This window comes from Cynocephalus volans, chromosome 6, assembly GCF_027409185.1.
Source record: "Cynocephalus volans isolate mCynVol1 chromosome 6, mCynVol1.pri, whole genome shotgun sequence".
Taxonomy (NCBI): Eukaryota; Metazoa; Chordata; class Mammalia; order Dermoptera; family Cynocephalidae; genus Cynocephalus; species Cynocephalus volans.
In genome coordinates, this window is record NC_084465.1 from 51008163 (window position 1) to 51035700 (window position 27538).

The window sequence follows — 27538 nt, forward strand, 5'->3', positions numbered from 1 at the left end:
TAGCACAGACAGAACTCTGAGTGGCCTCCTTTTCCACATATGTGCAACTAAGAAATATCTACCTATCAACATTAATGAATGAAATAATATAGATGACATTAAAATCTGCTATAAAAATTTAAATGAAAACATTATAATTTTGTCTCTAATTATAATTAAATTGTATGAATATTTAGATGTGGTCATTTTAAAATTTCATATTAAAATAGTTGTCTCAACATTCAATTTCATTAGTACCTGACGCCTTCTTCAAAATCTAACAAATGCCATGAATAACTGGAAATAGTTTAATAAAAACATAAGACAGTTATTTTAATTTCAGCTCTCATCTTGCTTATAAAACTACATAGAAAATCTTTCTGGAACACACTGCCCTCTATAAGTAAGTCTTGAATACTGAAATTTCAAAGTTCAGCAAACAGTTGCTGGGTACCTACCGTGTACTGGGCACCATGTTAGGAGTTAGCAAAGTAAGAGAGATGATAAAATCAGTGCTACAATACCAGGTGGTTTGTATTACAAAAGAAATATTAAAAGGATGGAAGCAAGAAAAAAATCTATTATAAACAATCAAGATTCCTTATCACTGTTTGTTTGTTTGTTTTTTGCTTCTTTTCCTTAGGGTTGTAGTCGATTGTTAGTCACTGTAGATCTAAACCTCACCAATGCTGAGTTTATCCAATTTTACTTCATGTATGGATGCCTGATTACACCAAACAACCGTAACCAAGGTGTTCTCTTGGAATATTCTGTCAATGGAGGCATTACCTGGAACCTGCTAATGGAAATTTTCTATGACCAGTACAGTAAACCTGGGTTTGTATTCTATTTTATCTCTAATAACTAGTATGTTGAACAAAGATGCTTGGTAAGGCTTACCAGAAATCAGTCACAGAGGACTAAAGGGGACCTCTAACTCACTCATCACTAGACGGTGCCTCTGGGACTGACATGAGAAAGCCTGTTGAGCTGGATAAACAGCTAGTTTGGATTTTTAATTTAAGAGCAACTAGTTTTCATATCCCAGAATAAGATGAAATATGCTATCACAATGCCAGCAGTGAATAAACTCAGTGCAGAAACCCATAGATATTAATAAGTATATGATAACTAAAATGGAAACAGAAAAACAAATATTTATTTATATAGTGTTCACTCAGTTTTAGAGAATTTGGGGCAAAAAACCCCAAAGAAACAATAAAATATAAGTATCCTTAAAAAGCCTACAGTCTATTTTAAAACCCTGTTTTAAAACACCTTGAATAAACACAATGTATGGGTCACTTTAAAAAATATATTTTTGAGGGGCCAAAAGCAATCAATGTGACCACTTAGAAAAATCAAAGAGGATGTTGAAAAGGAAAAGGGCACATTCATTAAAGTAGGAGGAGGGCAAAAGATAAGAGAGAGAGGCAGAGAGAGAGAAGGGGAAGGCCAGAGAGAAAAGAGAAATACAGCCTAATCAGGAAACACAGATGATCCTTTACTGCATGACAAGCCAGGGGCAAGCTAAAAACTGGGTAAAATAAAAAGAATCTTATAAATGACCATTTAAATTCGATATATCAGTTAAGATTAGTTCAGCTATAAATAACAGAAAACCCAAAATAACTTAATCAAAGTTGTTTTCTCCCTATTATGTGAATTAGATCCCCAAGAGAGTAGCCCAGGGCTGCTACGGTAACTCCACAAGTATTGGAGACCCAGGTCCCTTCCGTCTTGTGGCTCTGCCACACTCAACATGTGACTTCCATCTCATGGACCAAAAGGGCAACTAGCTCCTCCACATTCCAGCCAGTAGGAAGGAGAATGGGGCCAGAAAGGCATGCTCTCTCTCTTTAAGGATACTTCCTAAGTATTGCTTATACTTCCCTTCACATTTCATTAGCTAGAATTTGATCACATAGCCATACCCAGATGTGAGGAAGGCTGAATATGTCCTTATTCTGGGTGACTAGTTACCTGGATAAATAAATGGGCTCCTCTTATGAAGGAAGAAAGGGAGAGTGGCAGTAGAGGAAATACCAGCAATCTCTGCCACAAGCACAAATTTTAAATCCTGCACTTGTGTTAAAGCTGGACACCAATAAAGGAATCCAATTAGAAGCTAAGTGGTACACAGCGTAATAGTGTAAAAAAAAAAAATTCACTCATCTATTAGTAAAAGATAACAGACAAGCCAAATAAACTGTTTCCTTGGTCTTTATGAAGGAAATTGTAAGGACTCTCAAGTATGAGTTCCTGAACACTCAAGCAGTATAATATACAGGGCAAAGGAAGAAGTTATGTTTCTGCAGAGTAAAAGCATAACTGTCTCATTGACTTCACTTCTCTGAAGGAGAAACAAATTGACTAAGGTAGGAATCATGATCATAATTTATTTAGACTTTCAAGCAGCCTTTGATAAATTTCCGCTCCAAAGGTTTTTAAAATGTGGCTGAGGATTTCTTTATCAGAGGAAGAAAACTCATTTAGAAATAGGAAAGAAAAAAAATCATTGCTCTGAATGGAGAAATGTGATTGAGTATCCCTCCAGAGGCTGATAGATTTCTGATATCTAATAGGTTTTAAAATGTTAATTGAACATGCCAAATCAATGGAGGTAAGTTATAGGAAGATCTTACAGGGTGAGCATACAAAAAAGGGAGAAGGAGACAGACGAGCTTCAAAACCAAGATTAGTGAAGAAGGAACTTTGGAAAAGACTCTTCCTTTCAGGGTGATCATCTCTAAGCTGCCAGTAACTAGATAGGGGAAGGCCTAGGGTTCACAGTCTACACTTTCCTTCCCTCAAACCAAAATCCGTTAAGCTGTCATAGTACAAAAGGTGCACAAAATTATGGGAATAATTTTTAAAAAGTATCTAAAATTCAAATATTGGAAATCAAACTGAAAGTATCCTAGCTTTGAATGAATCTTGGATGATCTCCCATCTGGGATACTGCCTACTGTTCTGGCCACGGTACCTCAAAGAAGACATAACAGAGAAAAGAGGAAGGAAAAATAAAACCTCAAGGAGATACTGTGTAAACAAAATTAAAATAATAAAACCTCTTAATGTGAAAGGCAAAGACGAAAGCGACTGTCACTGAACCCCTCAGGTTAAGGGTTCTTCACAGGATGAACTTGGGCTGCTTGGCCCTGTCCTAGAGGACTAACGCTAAGAGAAGCCCTCGAAATTAAAGGAAGGTAGATTAGCACGGATAAAAAGATGGTACTTTACATAGAGGGTAGTAAACCTAAGGAAATTATTTTCCTCAACAGACCTTATGAGCTGTACATATAAATTCAAAAGGGTTTGATACAATCCTGGGTTTCAATGTGTAACTGCAGTTAAGGAGTATTTTAGACCTTATTTCTAGCTCTTTAAGGTTCACGTTGGAGCATAGAGCCATGTTTTTCCATGTCCATCCTTTGTGACTGAGTCAGGCATAGCATGCTGGGCTTGTTAGCCCATGGTTCTCACTCAGCATTTCTTAGTATAATGTTTTTAATAAAAAAATGTATAAACAAAGTTAATGTCTATACTACAGACAACCAGTAACATACCTGGTACCCTCAGGCTGAGAGCCCAAATATCCTGCCACAATCCAGTCCAAGTCAAATGCTGGCACTCGTGAGAGTAGAGTGATAACACAGTGCCAGAGGAAGGAAACAGATGAAACCAACCCCTAGGTGACAGAAAAAAGTCAGTATTGGCTTATATCTACCAAAGCGCATGTGCTCTGGGCCTCCAGATATCCCCAGGTATGCAGAAAATTGTGACGTCCCTCCAGGGTCTGCCCGTGGACAGGTGGAGTAAGTAGATAGTTCTGAGATGCTTGAATTTGTTCACGTTCTATTTCCCCAATTTAGTGACTACCGAGACTTTGTAAAATCAAGCCAAATCATGGTTTTTAAAAATTATCTTACCTAATGTCCTCTCCTCACCTGCCACTTGATATACACAGTCTTATCACTGATTGTAAATCTTTTGCTCACATGAGATATTTGACAAGGTTTTTCCACACCTCCCTCCCCCATCATTTTCTTATAGATTTGTGAATATCCTTCTCCCTCCTGATGCTAAAGAGATCGCTACTCGCTTCCGCTGGTGGCAGCCAAGACACGATGGCCTGGATCAGAACGACTGGGCCATCGACAACGTCCTCATCTCGGGCTCCGCCAGTCAGAGGACCGTCATGCTGGACACCTTCAGCAGCGCCCCAGTGCCCCAGCACGAGCGCTCCCCGGCAGACGCCGGGCCTGTCGGGAGAATTGCCTTTGACATGTTTATGGAGGACAAAACTGCAGGTAAAAATTCAGTGGAAACGCAGGTGTTTGGATTCAGGTCTTTTTGAAAGAGTGAAATGTGGAAACTTTTCAGATGCTCAGATGGTGTAGAAGCAGCGAAAAGGGTGTGGTCCTTTCGTTCCTCTCCACCTCCCTGGTGGACATTGTAACTAAATCTCTTCTTTCATTCAAGCCAACTAGTGTGTTTTAATAAATAGCATTCTATATTCTTATTGACAGAATAATTTTCTTTTCTTAGGAAACTTTCATTTCTATGTTTCCTGTTTTCTACTTTGGGTAGAAAGCCAACTTTCTCTGATCATTTGTTTTAATATCCAAAGACGACTGTTTTGTTTTGCTGCATGTCAGACACATTGGTGATGGCATCTCAAGTTTCAGATCATGTCCCAGGCCTTGCTCTTCATTCTCCACAGGGGTCGTTCAGTGATGCTGGTGGACTAGGAAGGACCTCTTTCTGCTATTCTTATGTTTAGTGTCTTGTTCTCTTTCATTTCATGACACTATTCAGGTCACCTTTTTTTTAAAGTGGTGTGTTATATTAAGTATGTGTCTTTACCATGCCACATTCTTGGTTATATGACACAAAACATAGTATCTTCAGATAAAGTAGTGATGTTTAATTATGTGTCTCATCCCAACATTGCAAATGTGTCCAAACAGTGAAAATAGATATAATATTATATCTCTATAGGTTAAGACAGTGGTACTGCATGTCATACCCAACTCAGCCCTACCATCTTGCACAACAAAGACAATCTAGATAATTTTACAGTAAGAACACTGATAAGAACCTTCCAGAGGAATCGCATGTGCTGGGAAACAATTAAAATTTGAGGAATTTTCATAATTTAAAATACTTAATTATTTATTTTTATTGTCAAAATAATACATGCTCAAAGAGTAAAATAGAAAAAATACAGAAAATCATGAAGTTGAAAATAAAAAGCACACAGGAGATAACCATTGTCAATGTTTTGGCATATTTTTTGGAATATTTCTTTCTATGCATTTATATTTACCAAAATTATAATCTTAAATTATATGTATTTTGTAGCCTGCTTTTTTCATTTAGAATTAAATCCTGATCATTTCCTCATGTCCTTAAGTATATTTGAAAATAAAATTTTAATAGCTGTATAATATTGCATCATAACTTATTTTATCATTTTGATGTTACTGAATATTTAGGTTAATTAATTTCATTAATTCACTTATTAGTACATCATATGACACAGTGGTGTAACTGCAAATATTTACTAAATAACACCCTTGTAAATAAAAAGCTTAAAATGTCCCTCACCACCACCAAGTAATCTTATTCTCTTAAGAAGGTTATTGAGATACGGTTACATAGACTGGTTCAGAGCTTTGCTAAATTACTCATTTATTTTTCTCTGTGTAATGATTTACATAAGTGAGTTTATGATCAGACACAATTTAAACACTGCTTCTGTATGAATAAAAGCAAATACAGACTAGTTTTTCAAGTTCCTAAAATACTGATTTTTACTTTAGGCTTAATTGGTGATATACAATTAAAGGAACGAATTTTCTGGCTCCTGTCTGTCTTGTAAAAATGGTGTTCCTAGAAACTGTAACATCTTCTTACAGAAGTAGTTTCTGATATTACAGAATAGATTGATAAGTTAGTTGATTACTCCTCTTTCATCAGGACTGCAGAGTTCTAACAAAGTGAAATATGTACACCAGAAAAACCTTGCTCAGAGTATTCTTATTGGGATTCAAATCTCTGTGCACTTTGACCCTTGAGTCCTGTCTGTGATGTAGGATTAAACATGGCTCCAAATCCCTCTGAGTGAAAACACAGATGGTATTGTGGTAGCCATTTGAGTCACAAAGATAAGCTGCTTGTTCTACAGGCACTTACTATGCTCAGATGGAATCAAAAGGACACAGTATGAATAAAGGCTGAATTACAATTAAATTGTTGACCTCTTCTCTGGATCTTCTGAGGCCATCCAACTCTGCTGCTTGCACGGTAGCCCCAGGCTTCCAGCTGCACCTGTTTATCTCCACAGTAAATACTGGGGCTAACCAGGGAACCTTTCGGGAAAAGTTGGATCTATAAAATCAAAGTATATCATGAATTAGATGTAGTTTATGGATCTGTTTAAGTTATAACCTTTCTGGCATAAAATGATGATGTAAAAATACCTCTTCCAGAAGAGACAGGGAATTTTGAGGGTGTGTGTGTGTGTGTGTGTGTGTGTGTGTGTGTGTGTGTTGTGTGTGCGCGCGTGTGTAAGAGAGAGAGGCTCAACACATAGGATGTACTCTGCGCTAATCAATTCAATTTATTGCTAAGTACATTTTCTCAAAGTTTAACTGTTGATCTGGTTTTGAAGAGGATTCAGATTTATTGAAAGAAATATCTATTTAGAATATTTAAATATTCATGCCTAATTAATCAAATAATAATATTACCAAGGTAAACTATGACAGTATTATTTTAGAGATAACCCTAGTTTCTTAAATAACCTCTTTATAATACTTTATTTTGATTTTTGCCAATTAAGTACAGCTTCATATTTCAGGACTTAAAAGTAGCATTTATAACAAATTGCACAATGCAAAGTTTTAATTTTTCTCAAATCATTTCTGGACCCAAAAAATCATTTGTTTATAATTTAATAGGGTGATTGTCAGGACCTGGGGGAGGAAGAAATGGGGAATCATTTTTCCATCGGTATAAAGTTTCTGTTATGCAAGATGAATAAGTTCTAGACATCTGCTGTACAACATAGTACCTATAGTTAACAATACAGTGTCTTGCACTTTAAAATATATTGAGGATAGGGCTCGTGTTAGGTGTTCTTACCAAAAAAAAAAAAAAACAAACAAAAAAAAAACAACCCACACAAAAGAACACAAGCAAATTTTTGAGATGATGGATATCTTGATTGTGGTGATTGTATGACGGGGTATATATGTATGTCCAAACTCATCACGATGTATATATTAAATGTATGCAGTTTTTATATATCAGTTATACAGATTATATAAACTTTTATTTACCCAGATAAAACTACCAGAATTTGAGTAGAAGTACCTAACTCTTTTCCACTCTCTATTACTAAAAATTCTTTCTGCTCCTTTAGATGCTGCCTAAAAAGCTAAATATCTGTCAGAAAAAATGGATATTTCCCTTTGATTTTCACTTATACCACATAAGATACAAATGCTTTTATTTCAACTGTATACTAAAATCTACACTGTTTAGGTACATCTCAATCCTCCCAGTATCCATGTTCCTAAAACAGTGTGTTTACATTAATGTTTTGCCTATAGATTATATGTAATATATTATAAGAGAGATTTCTACTAAGGTTATTCTAGACCTTTCCTAAAGTGAAAGCTTGCTTCAAATACTTTTGTCTTGATTTGCCATAAGACTTTTGTCTTTTTTTTTTTAAGTGAATGAGCATTGGCTATTCCATGATGATTGTACAGTAGAAAGATTTTGTGACTCCCCTGATGGTGTCATGATCTGTGGCAGTCATGACGGACGAGAGGTGTACACAGTGACCCATGACCTGACTCCCACCGAAGGCTGGATTATGCAATTCAAGGTGAAAACAATATGGTCTCAATTACATAAAAAAAAATATGTTAGCAGCAAAACAAATCAAAAACATTGTAGAGACAAAGATCATCTAATATTTCATGTACTTAACATATACTTTGAAAAATAAAATTTGATAGTAAGGAAATATACAATTGAACTATATATTGCTTAATGCTTAAAAGTATTTTATTTCTGAACTATTTCAAGATGAAACTTTTGTAAGAGTAAATATGTTTTTACTCATGATTAAATACTGATAGAGCAAAATACTGATGATAAAAATGTAGAATACTAATTCCAAATCCCTGAGTTAAGTCATTATATGACTTAGGCAAATTATATCTTTTAGAGAAGATTAAAGCTATAATTGTTATTTCTAATTTTTCTTTTACAAGACCATTTGGATGTTCCTGGAGAAAGGAAATTACAGAAAACAAAGGCATGATTAGTATTAGTGCCAACATCAACTTTTACCAATGTTTTAGCCAAGATTTTATGTCAACCAATTTATTCCATCCACCTAAACCCCACTGTATTAGCAACAAATGTCACATAACGACTATCTCCATCAACGAAGGGTGCTGTGCCTTGTTAAAAGTACCTTCTGTCATCACGGCACTGCATCTTACTTGTAGTTGAAAGTGATTTATTGAGTCATAAATTGTACAACAAAATAGTTAAATTGGTAAAGCTGTTCGCAATTCTTCTTGGTCAAGTATTCTGCCAAATAGAACTGCCAGACCATTAACACAACAAACGATTTGTAAGAGTAGGCCCAGGCCTCCCTGCAATCAGCCAGCATGGCAGAAGCGCAGGTTTCAGCTTCTCTCTAAGCCCCCTACACAATATATTTGTCACTTTCTATAAGTCGTCACCTTGGGCAACAACGTTGACTTCCCCTGTCCATCAGCAGAACAAAATGAACCTGAAAATACCGGATGGAGGTGGCACAGTGTATATCAAGTGATTAGCAGCTTTCTTGCTGCCAAGTCTCTAGAGCAGAAACATGGTAATATGGTTTTAATACCTTCATGATCTTGTTTTTCCATTTATTAGATCTCTGTTGGGTGTAAAGTGTCTGAAAAAATTGCCCAGAATCAAATTCATGTGCAGTATTCTACTGACTTCGGTGTGAGCTGGAATTATCTGGTCCCTCAGTGCTTACCTGCTGACCCAAAATGCTCTGGAAGTGTCTCTCAGCCATCTGTCTTCTTTCCAACTAAGGGGTGGAAAAGGATCACCTACCCACTTCCTGAAAACTTAGTGGGAAAGTAAGTAGAAAACTAAATTAAGCCTGGTTCCAGGCACCCAGAAGTTGGTAAGGGACTGTTGTCAAGCTGGAAATTATGTGTAATTGTGGGTAAAGTGCTCTCTTCCTCCCTAACTCTAAAGGTTCTCTAATTGGTGCTTCTATGATGAGCCAACTTCAGGAGATTTCAAATTGTAATCCTCAGACTTGACAAAATGGCCTTGGCAAGCCCTTCCATTTTCCACACCTCAGTGTCCTCAAGTGGGGACAGAGCAATAGTGATGGTCTTGGAGCCAGATGAAAAGGTGTGGGCTACCTTATCGACCTGTAGACTGGCCCACCATGTACCACATGCTTCCCACATTACCGCCTTTCGATCCATGATAGTCCAAGCCAGGGCAAATCCTAACTCTTCATGCTATTCATAGGACTCCTAACTCTTCATGCTGTTTGTACAAGTCCTAACTATTCTTGCTATTTGTACAAGTATGGCTCATAGATTTCATTTTTCTTTTATCAAAGCATTATGTTCTGCACCTGCAGGAAAAGTAATTAGCCTGCAGCACTGGTGAGCTGAGGCGATTAAAGTCTGTGATCTGGAAAGTATGTGAATGTGTTAATTTAAGGCAATTTGAAAAGATTTCCATTCTACTGTAATATTAGGAAAACAGATCCATTAAAGAAAATGACAGGTGCACCTCTACTGTAGTAATCATATATTCTGGTCAAATGAAGAACCTTCTTGTAAAACAGATTATAATATATGATCAAACATACAGAGCCTTTGAATAAGGTGCTCACACATGGCTTTTCCAGTGTCCCATAGATATCATTTGCTATATGACCCTGCACAGTTTTCTGGAATAAATCTAAAGGGCTTATTTAATTAACATGCTAAGTAGGAAACTAAATCAGGATGCTTTCAGCTGCAGGTAACAGAAACCCAATTCAAACTGGTACAGTTAAAACTGAAATTTATTATATTTATAATGAAAGAATCCAAAAATAAATAGACTTTAGGATTGGTTGATTCGTAAGTTCAACAAAGTCTTCAAGAACATGGTTCTTTCTAACTCTCTTATTCCTTTCTCTGCTGTCCACAGCATTAGTGTCATGCTCAGCTCTCAGGCTAGTTCCACTATGGAACATAAGACAGCAGAATACTGGAGCAGAATGCTTCCTTACCTATGTCCAATGGGAGAAAAAGAGAGTGCTTTCTTTTCAAGTGAGCCAGAATAAGCACCTTCTTACATCCCGTTGGTACAAGTTAGCCCATTCCTGAGCCACTTAATAGCCAGGGGTTATTATATTACAACGATTATCTCATATGAATCATCTGGAGTGAAATGGATGCCAGGGAACCACTACAATGTCCATCATAGACTCATCTCCCCTTTCCTTTCTCTTTTTTTTCAATAATGAGGTATAATTTACATTTAGTAAAATGCATACATCTCAACTGTTCAGATCAGTAAGTTTGTACTACCGTATAACCCATGTAACTACCACATAAAACAAGATACAGAACATTTATATTGCCGCAGAAAGTTCCTTCATGCACTTTGGACTCCTTAAACCAAAATAGTGTGGTGTATCTTAATATAAGGTTAATTATGAGACTTGTTTTTTCGCTAGAAGACAGAAAAGAACAATGATGAAATTAAAATCTCAGGGAAAGTGTCGTTTAATATAACCCTTTCAAAATTGTTTTCAAATTAGTACAGTTACTCTGCGAATACTGATTGTCTTCAGGGAATTCAGAAGTTGCTGTTTCCCAGTCACCTGAGGGCTGTGTGTGCCGACCAGGGTCTGTCAAAGGCTTCACTCACCTGCTGGACAATTTCAGACATGCGATTAGTGAATCTAAATTGCATCATAACCACTGAACGCCAGTTCATAAGAAACCTGATTTATAAAAGTTACAGATTTATATTTGTAAATGTTCCTGTTGCTTAAAATAGAGATTCCACTGATTTTCATTGTGTTTTGCAAGTTTGCTTAGATATTATAAAATTTAAATGAAACCAGCTTTAAAGTTCTATTACTAGAAATACAAAGACAATGATAGTCAGAAAACATTTTTTATTAACCCATTTTGTCGGGTGAGAGTGTCTCATATGTTTTTTCTTTTGAGTTTTAAATATGCATGCAGGAAAATGAACCTGAATAAAGTTAACTTTTGTTTTTTGCTCCTTTTCTTTTGCATTGTCAATAGTCCAGTAAGGTTTAGGTTCTATCAGAAGTATTCGGATATGCAGTGGGCGATCGATAATTTCTACCTGGGCCCTGGGTGCTTGGATAACTGCAGGGGCCATGGAGATTGCTTGAAGGAACAGTGCATCTGTGATCCGGGGTACTCTGGGCCAAACTGCTACTTGACTCACACTCTGAAGGTAACATTAAAGCCCCTGACAGAAGCATTTACTCATATTACAGGCCACGCCTAAAAACCAACTTACAAGTGAGACTGGCAGTCTGTAACAATGTCCTTTGGGTTCCTCAGGAAATAAATCCTTTGGAGAGAAACTAAAGAAATATGCTTAGGTTTCTTAGATACAAAAATGTTAGGATCAAGTTCTAGTATTATTTACCCAATTCATAAAATAAGCCAGACTGTGTGGATTAAAGAAAATAAACACTCTGGGTTTCTTTTTTCTTAAGCAGACTCTTAATTTAAAGTCAATATTAAGCCTTGTTTACTTCACTTTTTTAATCGATACACTATTTGAAGGAGGTCGCTGTTGTTTTTGTTGTTATGAAATAAACCAAATAATATACATACATTATTAGAAAAGATGAAATTTTCAAAACATTCTGCACCTGAATTTTGTTCAGAAATTTGTCTGATTTGTTGTCTGCTGAAATGTGGCTGTATATTAAGAATAGAGAGGTCATTTTTGGAAGCCTTAGCTGTTACATTATTATTTAATATGCAGAGCAAATACGGTTGCCCAACACAGTTGCCATATACATATTCTATTTCTTTGAATAAATACAGCACATTCATCATTATTGTAACAGAAAAATGACTGAGCTGAAAAAACACGGGTGACTGAAATCCAACATATGAGAGGCAGTGTAAACAAAACCTGTTCTGTTATTGTTATTTTCTCCAATACTTCAACAACTTTGCAATTGAAAAGTTTTAAAAATGAAATTGGAACAATTCTTACTTATGTCTGAAGACGTTAGTCCTTTGTTAACAAATGAGGTTATCACATGAGAAATATGGCTTTTTATATGCCACAGGTAATGAATAAACTAAAAAAAAAAAATACTAGGTTCTTTCATAAACATTCAAATTTCATTAGTATTCCTCAGTTGGGTGAAAAATTGTACAAATCTATGATATGAACTCTGATTCAAATCTTTCCAATGAGCGTTTACATGGTTAACCATGCATTTCTTCTGACTTGTATTCTTACACATAAATCTTCATTCATAAAATTGTATTCATTTGCTAACCATTATTGAGGGAAAGTAAGACTGACCTGTGACTGCATGTCTTTAACTATAAAGGTGATTATATTTTAAGCTTAAGGAACAGAGGGCCTACTTAAATCATTTATATTATACAATAAGGTGGCAACTAGATGACTCTACTAAAGAACTGAAAAATATAGTTTTGCTACACACAGTTACTGCAATTGCAACCATAACAAAGTTTTTCATGATATATTTTCATCATTTTTTTAAAAAATGTATTTTAACCTAATGCCAAACTGTATTATGGACAAAATGAATGTACTATGGATAGAATGAATAGAAAAATCAAGATCTTGACTATGATAATGAGGGATAAGCTAATTTTACATAATATGTAGTCATGAACTTTTAATACTTTATCTACTCTCTTGGAAAATAGACTATTCCTGGTTGTTGATCATTCTTAGTTAAAAAGATAAACTGGAGACCCAGGGAAGATATTTCATTCTTGATTTTGAGTACTTCTCCCCGTTACCCTGCAACTTGGCCCTGATAAACACGCAAAAAGTCTTTCAAACTGCCTTCTAAGTTTTATTTTCTTATGACTTTATACAGAAAGTTTTGGTTTTGAATATCCCTTCCCAACCATACAGACATTCTAGGTTCATTCTGTGCTAGAAGCTGAAGGGTTCTGACTGCCCAAAGCAGACCCCAAGTGGAGGGCATACACTCCAGGACAACCCACTGGGGAATGTGGGGGTGGGGGGAATGCTAGCACGTCTGTTTATATTTTACCTTATTCCTTTAAATTTCCATTTTTTCTGCATGTTCTATAATAAATTACAATAATACTTTTATATAATGTGTAAATAAATATACATATTTGGGATTATATGCTTAAGTAACTTTTTTACAAATAGGAGCATTACTGTAGTCAGCATTACCGTTGTTTTAAGATTTTCTCTAGACTTTAAATTCCAATTACTAAACACTATTTAAGCAGTTTAAATAATCTTCACTGTCGGAAGGAAAAGAACGTTGTGGAGATATCCTGTTTCTTTTTTTTTTTTTTAATATCTTGGGGAAAGCATTTCAAATCAGCTCTATTTTTTTTAAGTCCAAGATGTAACTCTGTATGTCTTAAGTATTCCATAGTTATCATCTGAAATTGTTATTTTTAATCAGATCTCGCTTATTTTTTTCCAGACTTTCCTGAAGGAACGCTTCGACAGTGAAGAAATCAAACCTGACTTATGGATGTCCTTAGAAGGAGGAAGCACTTGCACTGAGTGTGGAATTCTTGCCGAGGACACTGCACTCTATTTTGGGGGATCCACTGTGAGACAAGCAATTACTCAAGATTTGGATCTCAGAGGTGCAAAGTAGGTCAAGTTTTTGTTATTTCTGTCACAACATAGCAAATTGGTCCCAAAGCAAGGAACACATATGGAAAAAGTTGTTATCCAGGACTTGAGTATGTTCTAATTAATTTTTCTGATGCACGATATGTGCTTGCATTCAGATTCCTGCAGTACTGGGGACGCATCGGTAGTGAAAACAACATGACCTCTTGCCATCGGCCCATCTGCCGGAAGGAAGGCGTGCTGCTGGACTACTCTACAAATGGAGGCACGTTTCAGGGGTGAAAACTATGCCTTGGAGCAGATTCCCAAATTTCATCCAGCATCCCTCAGAAAAGTCTCTGCCAAGCTTTGCTGACTTCGCAATGCGAATCGTGAAAGTCACAAAGAAAAAGCTAAAGATCTTGTTTACATTACATGTTTTATATATGTTGATAACACCAAAGTCAAGGGTTTGGATCTGCATACCAGCCAGCTACCAAGAAAAAAAAAATTTATTCATGTGACCTCTGTGTTATGGAAAATCTACCCCCAAAAGGGGCCAAGAGAGAAACCACATTAAAAAACAAACTCCAAATTTTATGAATAAAGAAAATACCCTCTATGCTTAACTGAAGCTTGATTATAAATGATACAATTAAGAAATAAATTTTGTATTATTTTCCAAGTAAAAGATCATTTTTAAAACATTTTAAAGCATTTTAAAAGCTTTTGTGTGAACAAGCATGTTAAAATGCTATAGAGGATCTAAAACAAAACTTCATTAGTTGTGAAAGAAAATAGTCTGAATTCATGAGTGTCATAGAATATTTTAATAAATTTCTTTTTTATTATTTTGGAGTAGCTAAAACCAGTAATACCATGATGTCTTTAGAAAATCTGCTTCAGCAGATAGATATCATTCTTAATAACTAGCTGATAGATAGATGACCCTAAAGTATTTTAGGATATTTGAAAGGTATTTTCCTAAGTAATTTAAACATCCGCCTACAGTCTTATCAAGCAATAAGAGATAACATACCAGTCCAACTAATTACAAATTGCATAGAATTATAATAGCTATATTTTTAAAATACTAGAAATATGCAAAACCTGGGTATATATGAGAAATAAAATATATAAGAAGTATTATATATGAGAAATAAGCTATATAAGAATCTAGATTTTAAAAGCAGAAAATATATTATTTTTACTTTGGCCGAGTATTTCTAAATATCCTTCCCCTCATATTACTGGCCTCATATTGAAACAATGTTCATAAGTGGTGAATACCTACGTTAAAGACGGCAAAATCAATTCTCCTTTCCTAGTTCAAGATTTCTTTGGGCCGCTTCCAGTGCCTGCAGTACACTGGTGGTTTATGGGGTTTTTCCCCCAGATATGTTATTATGTTGGTATGTTTGTTATTATAGGAATTACTTGGACTTTGCTGCATGAGATGGATTACCAGAAATACATTTCTGTTAGACATGACTACATACTCCTTCCCGAGGATGCCCTCACCAACACCACTCGGCTTCGCTGGTGGCAGCCCTTTGTGATCAGCAATGGAATTGTGGTCTCTGGGGTGGAGCGTGCCCAGTGGGCACTAGACAACATTTTGATTGGAGGAGCAGAAATCAATCCCAGCCAATTGGTGGACACTTTTGATGATGGTAAGAGACAAGACATTGAACAGTTTTCTTTTATGAGCCTTTTGTTTACTTCTGTCCTCAGATGAGTTACACATGAGAAGCATTTAGAAGAGTGCCTAACACATAGTCCTGCTCAACACATGTTCGCTCTTATTTTGCCCAGTGGTTTATAAATCTTCAAAGTTGGCTGCTTGCTGAAATGTCCTCTGAGAATTTAATAAATCCTGTTACAGACAAAGTGACTAGCTTTAAATGTAATTTGGAATTTCAATGCCCCCAAATAATTTTAGTTTCTTTAGTAATCTCCATATCACAGAGATACATATTGCACTGGCTTAAAAAGTATACCAAGAACTTTGTAATGGTGCCGACTGGCAATTACATTTTCTAAATGGGGTAATAATTATACTAGCATTTAATAATCCTCTCACACTGTTATTTCTCACCTTGGATTTATATATTATACCAATTAAATAAGATAAAAATCCTAAAGAGTAAGCAAAAAGCTAGAGCATAAATGTTTAAGTGATTCAACAATAAACCAATCAGTTCATGAGAATAACATGCCATATTGCTTCCTATTTATCTTAACAGAAGGCACTTCTCATGAAGAAAACTGGAGTTTTTACCCTAATGCAGTCAGGACAGCAGGGTTCTGTGGCAATCCATCCTTCCACCTCTACTGGCCAAATAAAAAGAAGGACAAGACTCACAACGCTCTCTCCTCCCGAGAACTCATTATACAGCCAGGATACATGATGCAGTTTAAAGTAAGGGGAAGTGGCTTTTCATGTCAGGATGCAGAGTTACATTTGGGGGGTGGGACAGAATGTTTTTTTGACAACTATAAGGAAATGATTGATTTTATTCATTAAAAGAGACTTCATCTTATGAGTAAAAAGAGGTCATCTTTTGTAAAGGCTTTTATTCAGGTATGATTATTTGAGCACAGATAACATTTCTAAATATGTTGGGACATAGCAGGAAATATAACTGTGTTACGTCTCATATGTGTAACATTGATTTCAGTCTCCCAAACCTTGTAAATAAAAAGCTCAAATAGGTGCCGCTGTCTGCTTTTAGCTCTCTGTAACTCTTTATTATGTTGCATAATTCTCTCTCCATCCCCCACTCCCACCGTTTTTCTGCCTCTTTCTCTTACTTTACGCCTATCACAAGCATCAAGCCATTTCCCCCTTCGTCTATTTTTTTTCAGTATATCTTTTCATTTTCCCTTGTCCCTGACTACACAAACCTGTACATTCGCCCGGTTGGAACTTCCCAAACCCCCAAAGAATTAGAGGAGACTCTAAAATCTTTTAAACTGCACATTTTATTCATATCGAAGGACAGAAGGGAAGGCACAGTGCCAGGTAATGAATACTCAGACATTCAGAGATGAAGATAAGCAGTATCAACTGATGGCTCTGGATTGCAAACCACACTTTTTAAAAGGCATTACAGAAATGCAGCTTATTACTAGATCGTTATAAAGACATTAATTATTCTAATGCCCTTATTTTAAAAATTGTACTACAATGATGGTTAATAGTAAGAATTATTATTAGCAGAAATAAAAAATGTATTGGCTTTTTGCCTGGGCTCTATGTTAAACTTTCCTCCAGAGACCAGAGGATGAAGCGTCTCCCCAAATGCTACCACTGCCTCGGGACTGTTCTTAATTAAGTGACGTGAAGGGTGTTCACGGTCACGTCCAGTGTTATGCCACCCATACTCCCAAGCCATGTCCCTGAAGAGTGAAGGTTTCCCTCCACCAGGCCCACACTGTGGCCACATTAGGGCATCATATTCGATTGAGTAGATCGGGGCATCCTCTTTTGCTGCTTCTGTCAACCCAGAACAGAAGAGACGGCAATTTTTTTCTCTAACCAAGTCAATTTGTTTAAAAAAAAAAAAAAAAAAAGTTTGTCCCCAGAAATTTAGTAAACTATCACTAAAACTGCATTCTTGAGAGTCATCATAGACTCTGCACACCACATCCAACAGCTCTGGCCCATTCCTCACCTTTGCTTTTCTCTCTGTACTGTTTGATTGACACTGTTGTTTTTGCCCCTCCACCTTGTGGAGTTCTCTTTCCCCTTGGCTTCTGGGTTCTCTGCTGGTTCTCCTCTTACCTCTTTGATAACTGCTTCTGTCTCCTTTTTGGCTCCTCTTCTTCCCTCAACCCTCTAAATGTCAGCCTTTCTCAGTATGCTTTCCTCTCTCTCCACAGACATTCTCGCCTTTGGGAATTTTATCCAATCCTGTGACTTCAAGTATCGCATCTTCAAGAGCAAAACTGCATATCCAGCCTTGACTGGCTCACTAACAATTAGTTCAGTATTTTTGATAGCCCGTACACATGTCTGCAGCTTTGCTCACTGACCCCTCAACTCAACATGTCTAGCAGTGAACTTAATACCTTCCCTCCCCATACCAACTCCTCGTTCCGATTTTCCTATTTCTGTTGATGGCACCACCTTTCACCTAGTAACTAGCTTGACATGTTACAGTAGTCTTGGATTTTTCTCTTTTCACTTTTCACGTCTAATCAGTTACTGCATCCTTTTAATTCTAATTTCCAGTGTTCCTGGCATCCTAATATTCTCTGCTTGCACTATTACCACCTCCATTCTGGCTCTAATTAAATCACTAGTCCACTAAGTATTCTTTTTACCCCCAATCTCTCTCCACTCCTATCTGTCTTTGGCATCACAGTAAGATTGGTCTTTACAAAGCACAGCTCTGAGCACATCGTTCCACTGCTCCTAAACCTTTAATGGCTCTGCATTGCTTACCAAATTAAGGTCAAACACCATAGACTACCACTTGTGGTCTGCCAAACTCAACCAGTCTTTCTACCTTATCTCCCAATATTCTACATACTCTGCACTTGGACTGAAACATACCACTCCCTGTGCTCTAGACATGTCACAGTGCTTTTCCACCTCACACTCTTGCTTCCACCTAAATATATTTCTCCTATTTCTACTCCTCAAACTCTTCCCATTATTCAGGGGTGTCTCACATACAGCCTATTTGATGAATTATTTTCTAATCCATTTAGTCAAATACAATCTCTTCTTCATATGAAGCACCACAGCATTTTATTTGTATCTTTTATGATACCCATAACCATTATTAGAATATGCTTCTTATTCTCTCTCTAAATTTAGAGTTGTTTTATTCATGGGTGTATGGCTGAAAATTTTCAGCATTAACCTTCTCTAGTATCAGCACTGAAATAGGACTTGTTAATTGATAGATGGTTAGGACTTAAATTTGAATCACCAGGTTTTTATAGCTTGTATGCATTATTATATTATGCATTATTATCTTACCTAAATTTGTGATTAATACAATTATGTCATACTAATTAAATAGAATAGTAACATTTAAAACCTTAATTCTCATCTCCATGCAAAATTGCATGTCTTTAACAGAACTCAAAAGAATACATTCTTGGTGTCCTGGCAAGCATCTTTGTTAAAAGCTTCTCTGGGTATTTCTTTATTGCCTGCAAGAGTCGTAATGGAGAGAGAAGGTATTTCTAATTAATGATATTAGATATTTAATCTTGCCTGTGTATTGGTTGTTTGTGTTTGTTTTAGATTGTGGTGGGTTGTGAAGCCACTTCTTGTGGGGACCTTCATTCCGTAATGTTGGAATACACTAAGGATGCAAGGTTAGTGAAATAATTTTTTATATTTTCTCTAAACTTGAATACACAATTCAAATGGTTGTTTATTTTTAAGGCAACTGCTTACAGAGGAACAACTTTGTGTATTAAAAGTGTCAGTTCATGTGTAATATTATACGACTTCATTTGTGTAAAATTTACACATCTTGTTTTCACATTTTTCCTTCAAACCAAGAAAAATCCATTTTCATATTAAGCTATAGCCAAGAAGCTTTATATTTTAAAATAAGTAACACACTACATTTGTCCTCAAATTGGTACTCTCTTTTATTCATGTTGTTTATTTTCAACCAACTCTAATGAAAATTTCAATCGGTGGATGATCTGAACATGTTTCAGCCAGAGTCACATCTCTTAGCAGTATTGAATAAAGTCTGATGTAGTACAATTACCTTATTAGGGTACTGATAGTCCTGTCTCTCACCACCACTTTTAAAAAATAATTGTAATGAGTTAAGGTTGGATTGACAAACAATTTTGGCAATCAAATGCAGCCATATTTCTAGTAACAATATCAGTGGGAGAAAGCAACTAGATTTCACCACCATACATGCTATCATGTTATTCTGTTATCTATGAATATATCAGCATGCTTTTAAAGAGTCAGAATATTATTCTTATGAGGAATTATCTTCAATTTTTACTTTTATTATCTGTAATTATAAATATGTATTGAAAATAGAAAATTCACACCAAAAAATCTTAATTTCACCCTACCCCCAAAGCATTAGCTTGACATTAGGCAGGTCATATATTTCTCTTAAGATTCGTCTACTTTGGTTTCTGCAGGTCCGATTCCTGGCAGCTCGTTCAGACCCAATGCCTGCCTTCCTCTTCAAACAGCATCGGCTGCTCCCCCTTCCAGTTCCATGAAGCTACCATCTACAATGCTGTCAACAGCTCAAGCTGGAAGAGAATCACCATCCAGCTGCCTGACCATGTCTCCTCCAGGTACGCTGCCTATGAAGGTAAACTTTGTGGAATGATCTGGCAGTCTCCACAGAGTTCGTGCAGTGAGCTGAGAAAGCTGAGAAAGTGAGGCCAGACTTTTAGCTGTAGCCCTAGTGCCCTCTCCCCTCTTCTCTCTTTCCTCTCCCCAGCCCATGCCCAAAATGTCAACCACATGCCCCAAGAAGAAGAAATAGAAGCTTGTTAGAAAATGATTTATAGGTCTCAGATTTTCTTTTGACTAAATACCATGACATGCGCCAAACTCAGTCACAGACCCTGAATGACAGACCCCAAACAAGGACTTGAGTTGGCACCAATTCTGCCCCAGTGTTCTGTGCTCCCAAAGGCTACGCTTCTCATCCAGATACAAATACCTTCTGGGGTGTGCAGGGCTATCAGTTTACACAAAGCCACAGGATAAAAACAATGGAACATAATCTTCCTAGAGCAGCATTCGTTTTACTCAAAGATTGGAAAGTGGCACACCTCTATAGGCAATATGGATGCAGATTTTGTATTAGTCCGTTTTTGTGTTGCTATAACAGAATTCCTAAAACTGGGTAATTTATAAAGAAAAAAATTCTGTTTGGCTAACGATTCTGGGACAGCTGCATCTGGCACAGGCCTCAGGCTGCTTCTACTCTTGGTGGAAAACAGCAGGCAGCCAGCGGGTGCAAGCAGATCTCATGGTGAGAGGAAGCAAGAGAGGGAGGGGAGGAGCCAAGGTCCTTTAAACAACCAGCTGTCACAGGAACTAATAGAGCGAGAATTCATCCACTACCCCCCTGGGCATTAATCTATTCATGAGGGTTCATCACCATGACACAAACACCTCCCAACACTGCCACATTGGGGATCAGACCCCAACATGAGCTTTGGGGGGCAACATATCCAAACTGTGTCAGATTTATTATGGAATAGAAATTCACTTAAAATTTTCAGGGAAGATACAAGCTTCCAGAATGACATTTTGGGCTATACTCCCAGAATCTGAGGAACACAACTTAATTCACCTCTGCCAGGGGAGTGCTTCAGGGAGAAATTTGGGAAACCCTTTTCTCAGAAATAGTCCCCATTCCCAAAGGCTGGAGGCCGGACACAGGACACATACATGAGAAATAACAGTCTACTGAATCTCTTCTGCTCTCTGTGGGTCCTTCAGTGCAACACAGTTCCGCTGGATCCAGAAGGGGGAAGAAACTGAGAAGCAGAGCTGGGCGATTGACCACGTGTACATTGGAGAGGCATGCCCCAAGCTCTGCAGCGGGCACGGATACTGCACCACTGGCGCCATCTGCATCTGCGATGAAAGCTTCCAAGGTCTGAATTTCAGGCTGTCGTTTTTGATACAGGAGACCATGAGGTTCTCCTCATCTCAACATGTGTACACAATTTCACTAGGAAATGGACAGAAACCCTAACCAGAGAGATTTGAGATAGATAACACACTCCTTGATCACAAGTTATTTATCTTTGGAACAAATTATCAAAAAAATTTTATGCTATGTTCCTGAAAGAATTTTTTAAAATATAGATTGAAAACCACTCAGGATATTCTATAAATATAAATCCAGATAAACCCACTCAGGATATTCTACAGTATCTCACATTCCACGTCCTCCATACACCCTTGCCCGCACCCCCAACACTTAATTTCCACTCTGGGCCTCTCTCCTTGCTGGACTAGCTGCCCATACCTAGATATTTTGCCAATATCCATTTGCCAGTATCCAGCCTTCCTCAGCCTCTTCCAACAGCAGCTGCCACTGTCTTCCCAAGATGTAGCTGATGACAGGGTAGTTCTGTTTCCTGGGTCGCTTTGTCACACACAAAAAAATCTTCATGACTCAAAGAAATACATGTTACTGCTTGGGTTTCTAGAGGCTGAGTAAAGACAGCCAGAGTATCCACTGAACTCCTCACATCATAGGAAATTGCTCTGTTGGCCTGTCAAAAACCCTGAAGTCCTGCTTTCCTTTGATCCAATGTTTCTAATGGGTTTCAGCCTCTATCATTACTAAGTTCACTTTACATAATTTCCATTATATCCTCATAGCCTTGTACCTGGTATATAGCAATGCTAATAAATCTTCTTTGAGTGAATCCTTACTCTGTCTTAAGCTTTACTATTTACATAGTATACACCAATTCGTTCTTCAGAGTCATTTAGTATTTATGATATCCCCATAAGATTTCTGTGGTTAATATAATTATTCCCGCTTTACAGGTTGAGACTCAGGGAGGTTAAGTGGCTTCCCTAAAGTCACATGGCTAGTAAATCTTAGAAAGAAGAACAGTGCTCAGGTTGTTCTTTCCTATCAACTTTGCTATTTCTCATAGCTGAGAGATTTATGCAAACAGGGGCAGAATTATACAACTTCCCCCAAGCATACAATGTAAGAATCCATATATTTGAATTCTGGCATAGGATCTATTTAGATTTCTTGGTTGATTTTATTTCCTTGCCTCCAAGTTAAATTAAGATGATTAATGTAGACTGCTGCACATCTCTGATGTTAGAAATTTCTCTCCTCTTGTCATTGCCACTGAGAGGGGCTGGGTCTGTGGGTTAGCTGCAGAATTTTAACTTTAGGCAAATGAATGAATCGAATGTCTCACAGGGAGATGTAGATGTCTGGAATTTGCCCTCTCTCCTGATCCAAGAAAACTATGACCTTCTGATTTTGAACTACTGTGAACATTCAGAAAAGATGTACTGTTCAAATCAGGGCAAAATGCAGGCACTTACACATTTACTAATATAGTGTCTTACTTAAATGCCAGTATTTCAGTTCAGCAGTCTCTGAGAGATGCTTCCAGTTTGTTCATTATTTATTTATTTATCCCAGCTTCATTATTGAATGTCTTAGATGTGTTAAGTACGGTGCTAGGTGCTGAAATTCAACAATGAATTAAGATACAGACTCTGTTCTCAAGAATCATAAAGTATAGAGCTAAAAGAAAAAGATCATGACATTTTATTTTTACTACAATATTACTGTAGGGAAAAAAAAAATTGATTGGCCTCTCATGCCAGGGTGAGAGCTTCCTCCTGAACCCATCATTAGTAAATGTGCAGGCCCAGCCCGAGCTGTGGTATTTAAACAATGGATTTACAGGATAAATAAGTACATGAGCACTTCCATGTTTTAGTAAACATTGACTCAGTGATAATGTGATTTTTTTAAACAATGGAAGTCAATAATTGCCAAAATAAAAGAGAAATTTATTTCTGGGAGTCTATATCTGCTTGGTCTTTTGCCATTGTTGCAGGAACAACTATGGCTTAAATCTGAAATTGAATACTTGTTGTTAATCTTTGATGATGCTCCTTATTCCAGCTAATTTCTATGATTGTTTCTTTCCCTCTAGGTGATGATTGCTCTGTTTTCACTCACGATCTTCCTAGCTATATTAAAGATAATTTTGAGTCAGCAAGAGTCACTGAGGCGAACTGGGAGACCATCCAAGGTGGAGTGATAGGCAGTGGCTGTGGGCAGCTGGCACCCTATGCCCACGGAGACTCGCTCTACTTTAATGGCTGTCAGATAAGGCAAGCTGCTACCAAGCCTCTGGATCTCACTCGAGCAAGGTAACCAAACCCCTGTGTTGTAGTCCAGACACAGAACTGGTCACAAGCCCAGTTGTTGTCCACTGTCCATTAGATACGGTCATGAACTTCACAGCATAGATGTCCCGAAGCAATGGAAACCTAAATATCATTTGAATATAGTACAAGGAAGCATTATATGTTTTTACAACCCAGAATTATTGTTTGCTTAAATTTATTACAGATTCACTTTATATTTCTTTACACACACCAGCTGAGTGATGGTGACATAGGCATAAGCCCAGAGAAATGGCCAAATACAAAAAACTGGCTAGGGATAATCCATACAGATAATTGAATGTTGACCACAGGGCAGTATGTAAATATAAATGTGTATGTGAAGTAGATCTGTAGTAATGCAAACATATGTCTACCTTTAGCATATATACATACAATAAGTAGAAAAGGAGGATAGATGGATGGATGGATGAATGGATAAGATCTTTAAATAATCACATGCTATAGGAGCTGGAGATTAACACAGAATAGAGTGGACAAAAATGGTGCAAATAGACTAGGGAAGTGACAAAGAAAAAGAGACTCCAGGAAGTTTGGATTTCCTTCCCCACCCGCCCTTCTCAGCTCTGCCACCTTAGCCAGCACAAACAAAGCTTTTTGTCTGTATAATTCAAGGAAAGATTCTAAGGCTTTAAAAAGGTTTCAAAGTACTGGACTAGAGTATTCACTGAATGCTGAAAAGTGTTCATTAGCAAAGAGGATATTTAAAACTCAGATGTTTGACTAATGAGAATGTGATGTTTACTTGAAGCCTTTCACTTTGGAAAATATTAGTAATGTATTTTCAGATGCAGAAAGGAAGGTTTTGAAGGGATGGTCCTGGGCATTGGAACACTCACTGAGGCTTTCAAAACCTTCCCAAGTGACTGTGATGTTCAGTCAGATTGAGAATTGCTGCTCTGAAAGGAAAGTAGCCAGGGAAAAATGACTCTAGGGTTGGTTTCTGATCTATTTGGGCATCTCTCTGTGGCATTACTGTACATGTATTCATTTAGAGCCCATGTTGTTCTGCTCTGCTGGAATAATGTAGCCTGAGGAAATCAATATCTAAGTAAACATCAGTCTCATATTTAGATTCAAGTGAGTCTGGACTGTTACTTTAAACTTCAACTTTGTTTTATCCTTAATATGATAAACAATGAAAATATAATACATTTAATTCCTGTATGAAAACCATGGGATGTTAAAAGTTGTATCCACTCATCTCCATTTTTTTCCCACCAAACGATGTACTTAATCTAGTGACACCCTGATGTCTTCCGTGATTCCATATTCATAGCTGCAACTAGCTGCTTAGTTAATAATTGCTCACCATATTGTACAAGTAACTGTTTTAATTTATGCATTTATAAGTTTTAAATCTAGCTCTTTATTCAACTACCTATGCTAAATGGGACTACTCTGTTAATCACTAGGAACTAACAGAGTATATCCTCATAAGTGAGGATATATTTCCAGTGTTTAAAAACTGCATCTTCTAAGGGCAAGGATGCCTAAGAAAAGAAAAAGGGCATGTCGAACAGAACAGCTGACATGGTCCAGAGCCTGCAAATTCTAACTCCGTGTATTAGCATTCGCTCAAGAAACAGAACCAATAGGATATGTATATAAATATATGAGAGGGGACTTATTAGGGGAATTGGCTCACGTGATTATGAAGGCTGAGAAGAACCACAATAGGCCGTCTGCAAACTGTACGCCAGTAGCGTGGCTCAGTCCAAGTCTGGAAGCCTCAGAACCAGGGAAGCCGATGGTGTGATTCTCAGTCCGAGCCCAAAGGCCTGAGAGCTGGGAGTGTTACTGGTGTCAGTTCTGGAACCAAAGGCTGAACAATCTCGAGTTCTGATATCCACAGACAGGAGAGAAGAGTGTATCCCAGCTTCGGTGTATAAAGAGAAATTTGCCTTTTCCTCTGTTGTTTTCTCTGGGTCCCCAGTGGATTGGATGGGTCCTGCCCATACTAAGGGCAGATCTTTCCCACCCAGTACACTCAGGCTTACACACTAATCCCTTCTGGAAACACCCTCACAGACACACCCCAAAATAATGCTTTACCAGGTTTCTAGGTATTCCCTAATCTAGTATAGCTGACACCTAAAATTAACCATCACACTCAGTTTTCTTTTGGCTCTGATCTCCAGACGTCTTTTCTAAAATAGACATGATTTATCCTTGTCCAGATACTGTTCAGCTTGGAGCTATTTGTAAAAAGTATGTGGCAGAAATATTGTGGTTTTATTCCTTGTCCTCTCCATGTCCTCAGCTGCCTATTTGGCCCATGTTACCTTTCAGAGAACAGAAGGTGTTTTAGGTCAAATACTCTAATGAGATTTCAACACCACGAAAAGAGGACACATCTTTGAAAGTCAAAATTGTTTTCTTCATGCAGAAAACCAATCTTCTGAGGTTATTTTTCACTTGTATAATGTAAAAGATAATATTAATAAATTGTATTACTTATGTGATTTATTCATAAGAATGGATGCTTCTATTTTTATAAACTCAGAAATTGTGGACTTTAGGAATAAGAAAGATTAAGAAAGCATAACCGCTTTAAAACTTCCTTGCTTTTGTTTAAAGATTATTTCCCCTGTGTTTTTCAGTAAAATCATGTTTGTATTGCAAATTGGAAGCTCATCCCAGACAGACAGCTGCAACAGCGACCTGAGTGGCCCCCACGCCGTGGACAAGGCCGTGCTGCTGCAGTACAGCGTCAACAACGGGATCACCTGGCATGTCATTGCTCAGCACCAGCCAAAGGACTTCACACAAGCTCAGAGAGTGTCTTACAACGTCCCTCTGTAAGTGGCCCAAATGGAAAGACATGGTCTCATAGAGTTTAAGGTGAAAGTTGGGTGAAGTTACTGACCCAACACACCACCAAACTAGATAGTGGCAGATCCAAGACTAACCCAGGTCTTCAAAGTTGCGTTACTGTTTTCTATTAGGACAAGAGGGGAACATTAAAGCAAGAAATAAGGTCAAGAGGTAATGGAGAAGAACAACTAAATTCAAAGGCACCTTTTGCCTTTAACCAGTATGTCTAGTCCTTTAGAAAACAACATTTTTTATTTTCTGCTGGTTATGCTAGTTTGCAGACTTACTGAGAAGAGGCAACCATGTCACTTTTGCTTATTAGCATTGTATACCTGGCCTCCAGCACAGTGCCTATCACCCTGAAAGCACTTCATGTTTGTTGACCAAACGTGCTGCTCTTCCAGATACTACTGGAGCAAGGGGAAGGAGAGAGAGATGGAAAAGTATCACAAGTCCTTGAGTGGCCAATAAAATTTAATGCTGCTTAGAAGAGTACTATGACCTAACCAAATCTGAATTCCATGCCCAAAGTTTTGTTGATTTCGATTAGCCTATTATAATATTTGAAATCTGAAAGTCACGTACCAGAAAGTTCTGTTTCCTAGTGTTTAACTTCGTTGTCCTTCTGTCTGTGACCCAGGGAGGCACGGATGAAAGGAGTTTTATTGCGCTGGTGGCAACCACGCCACAATGGAACAGGTCACGATCAGTGGGCTTTGGACCATGTGGAGGTCGTCCTGTGAGTATCTGATACATAGCTTCCATGTCCATTTCAGAAAGGTTTGAAATTCCTTTGATATGGCATGCTCCTTAATTCAGTAAGAACTGTTCCTGATGAGAAGCCCCCACAGGACCACTTTGGCTTACACTTTCCAGCAACTACAAGCTATAGCT

The 27538-nt window shown here is 37.4% G+C and overlaps 1 protein-coding gene across 2 annotated transcripts in view; it reads left to right on the forward strand.

Annotated features, from left to right (window-relative positions):
• The window catches only part of RELN (reelin), a 466847-nt gene that overhangs the window by 429696 nt on the left and 9613 nt on the right, over nucleotides 1-27538 (forward strand). For both annotated transcript variants that reach the window (XM_063099074.1, XM_063099073.1), the window contains exons 49-63: nucleotides 623-816; nucleotides 4036-4292; nucleotides 7728-7882; nucleotides 8935-9149; nucleotides 11343-11520; nucleotides 13760-13935; nucleotides 14076-14182; nucleotides 15327-15569; nucleotides 16143-16318; nucleotides 19160-19233; nucleotides 20038-20199; nucleotides 21362-21519; nucleotides 23572-23791; nucleotides 26431-26628; nucleotides 27285-27383. In XM_063099074.1, coding sequence (XP_062955144.1) covers nucleotides 623-816; nucleotides 4036-4292; nucleotides 7728-7882; nucleotides 8935-9149; nucleotides 11343-11520; nucleotides 13760-13935; nucleotides 14076-14182; nucleotides 15327-15569; nucleotides 16143-16318; nucleotides 19160-19233; nucleotides 20038-20199; nucleotides 21362-21519; nucleotides 23572-23791; nucleotides 26431-26628; nucleotides 27285-27383 — 2612 coding nt within the window. The remainder of the gene's footprint in view (nucleotides 1-622; nucleotides 817-4035; nucleotides 4293-7727; nucleotides 7883-8934; nucleotides 9150-11342; nucleotides 11521-13759; nucleotides 13936-14075; nucleotides 14183-15326; nucleotides 15570-16142; nucleotides 16319-19159; nucleotides 19234-20037; nucleotides 20200-21361; nucleotides 21520-23571; nucleotides 23792-26430; nucleotides 26629-27284; nucleotides 27384-27538) is intronic.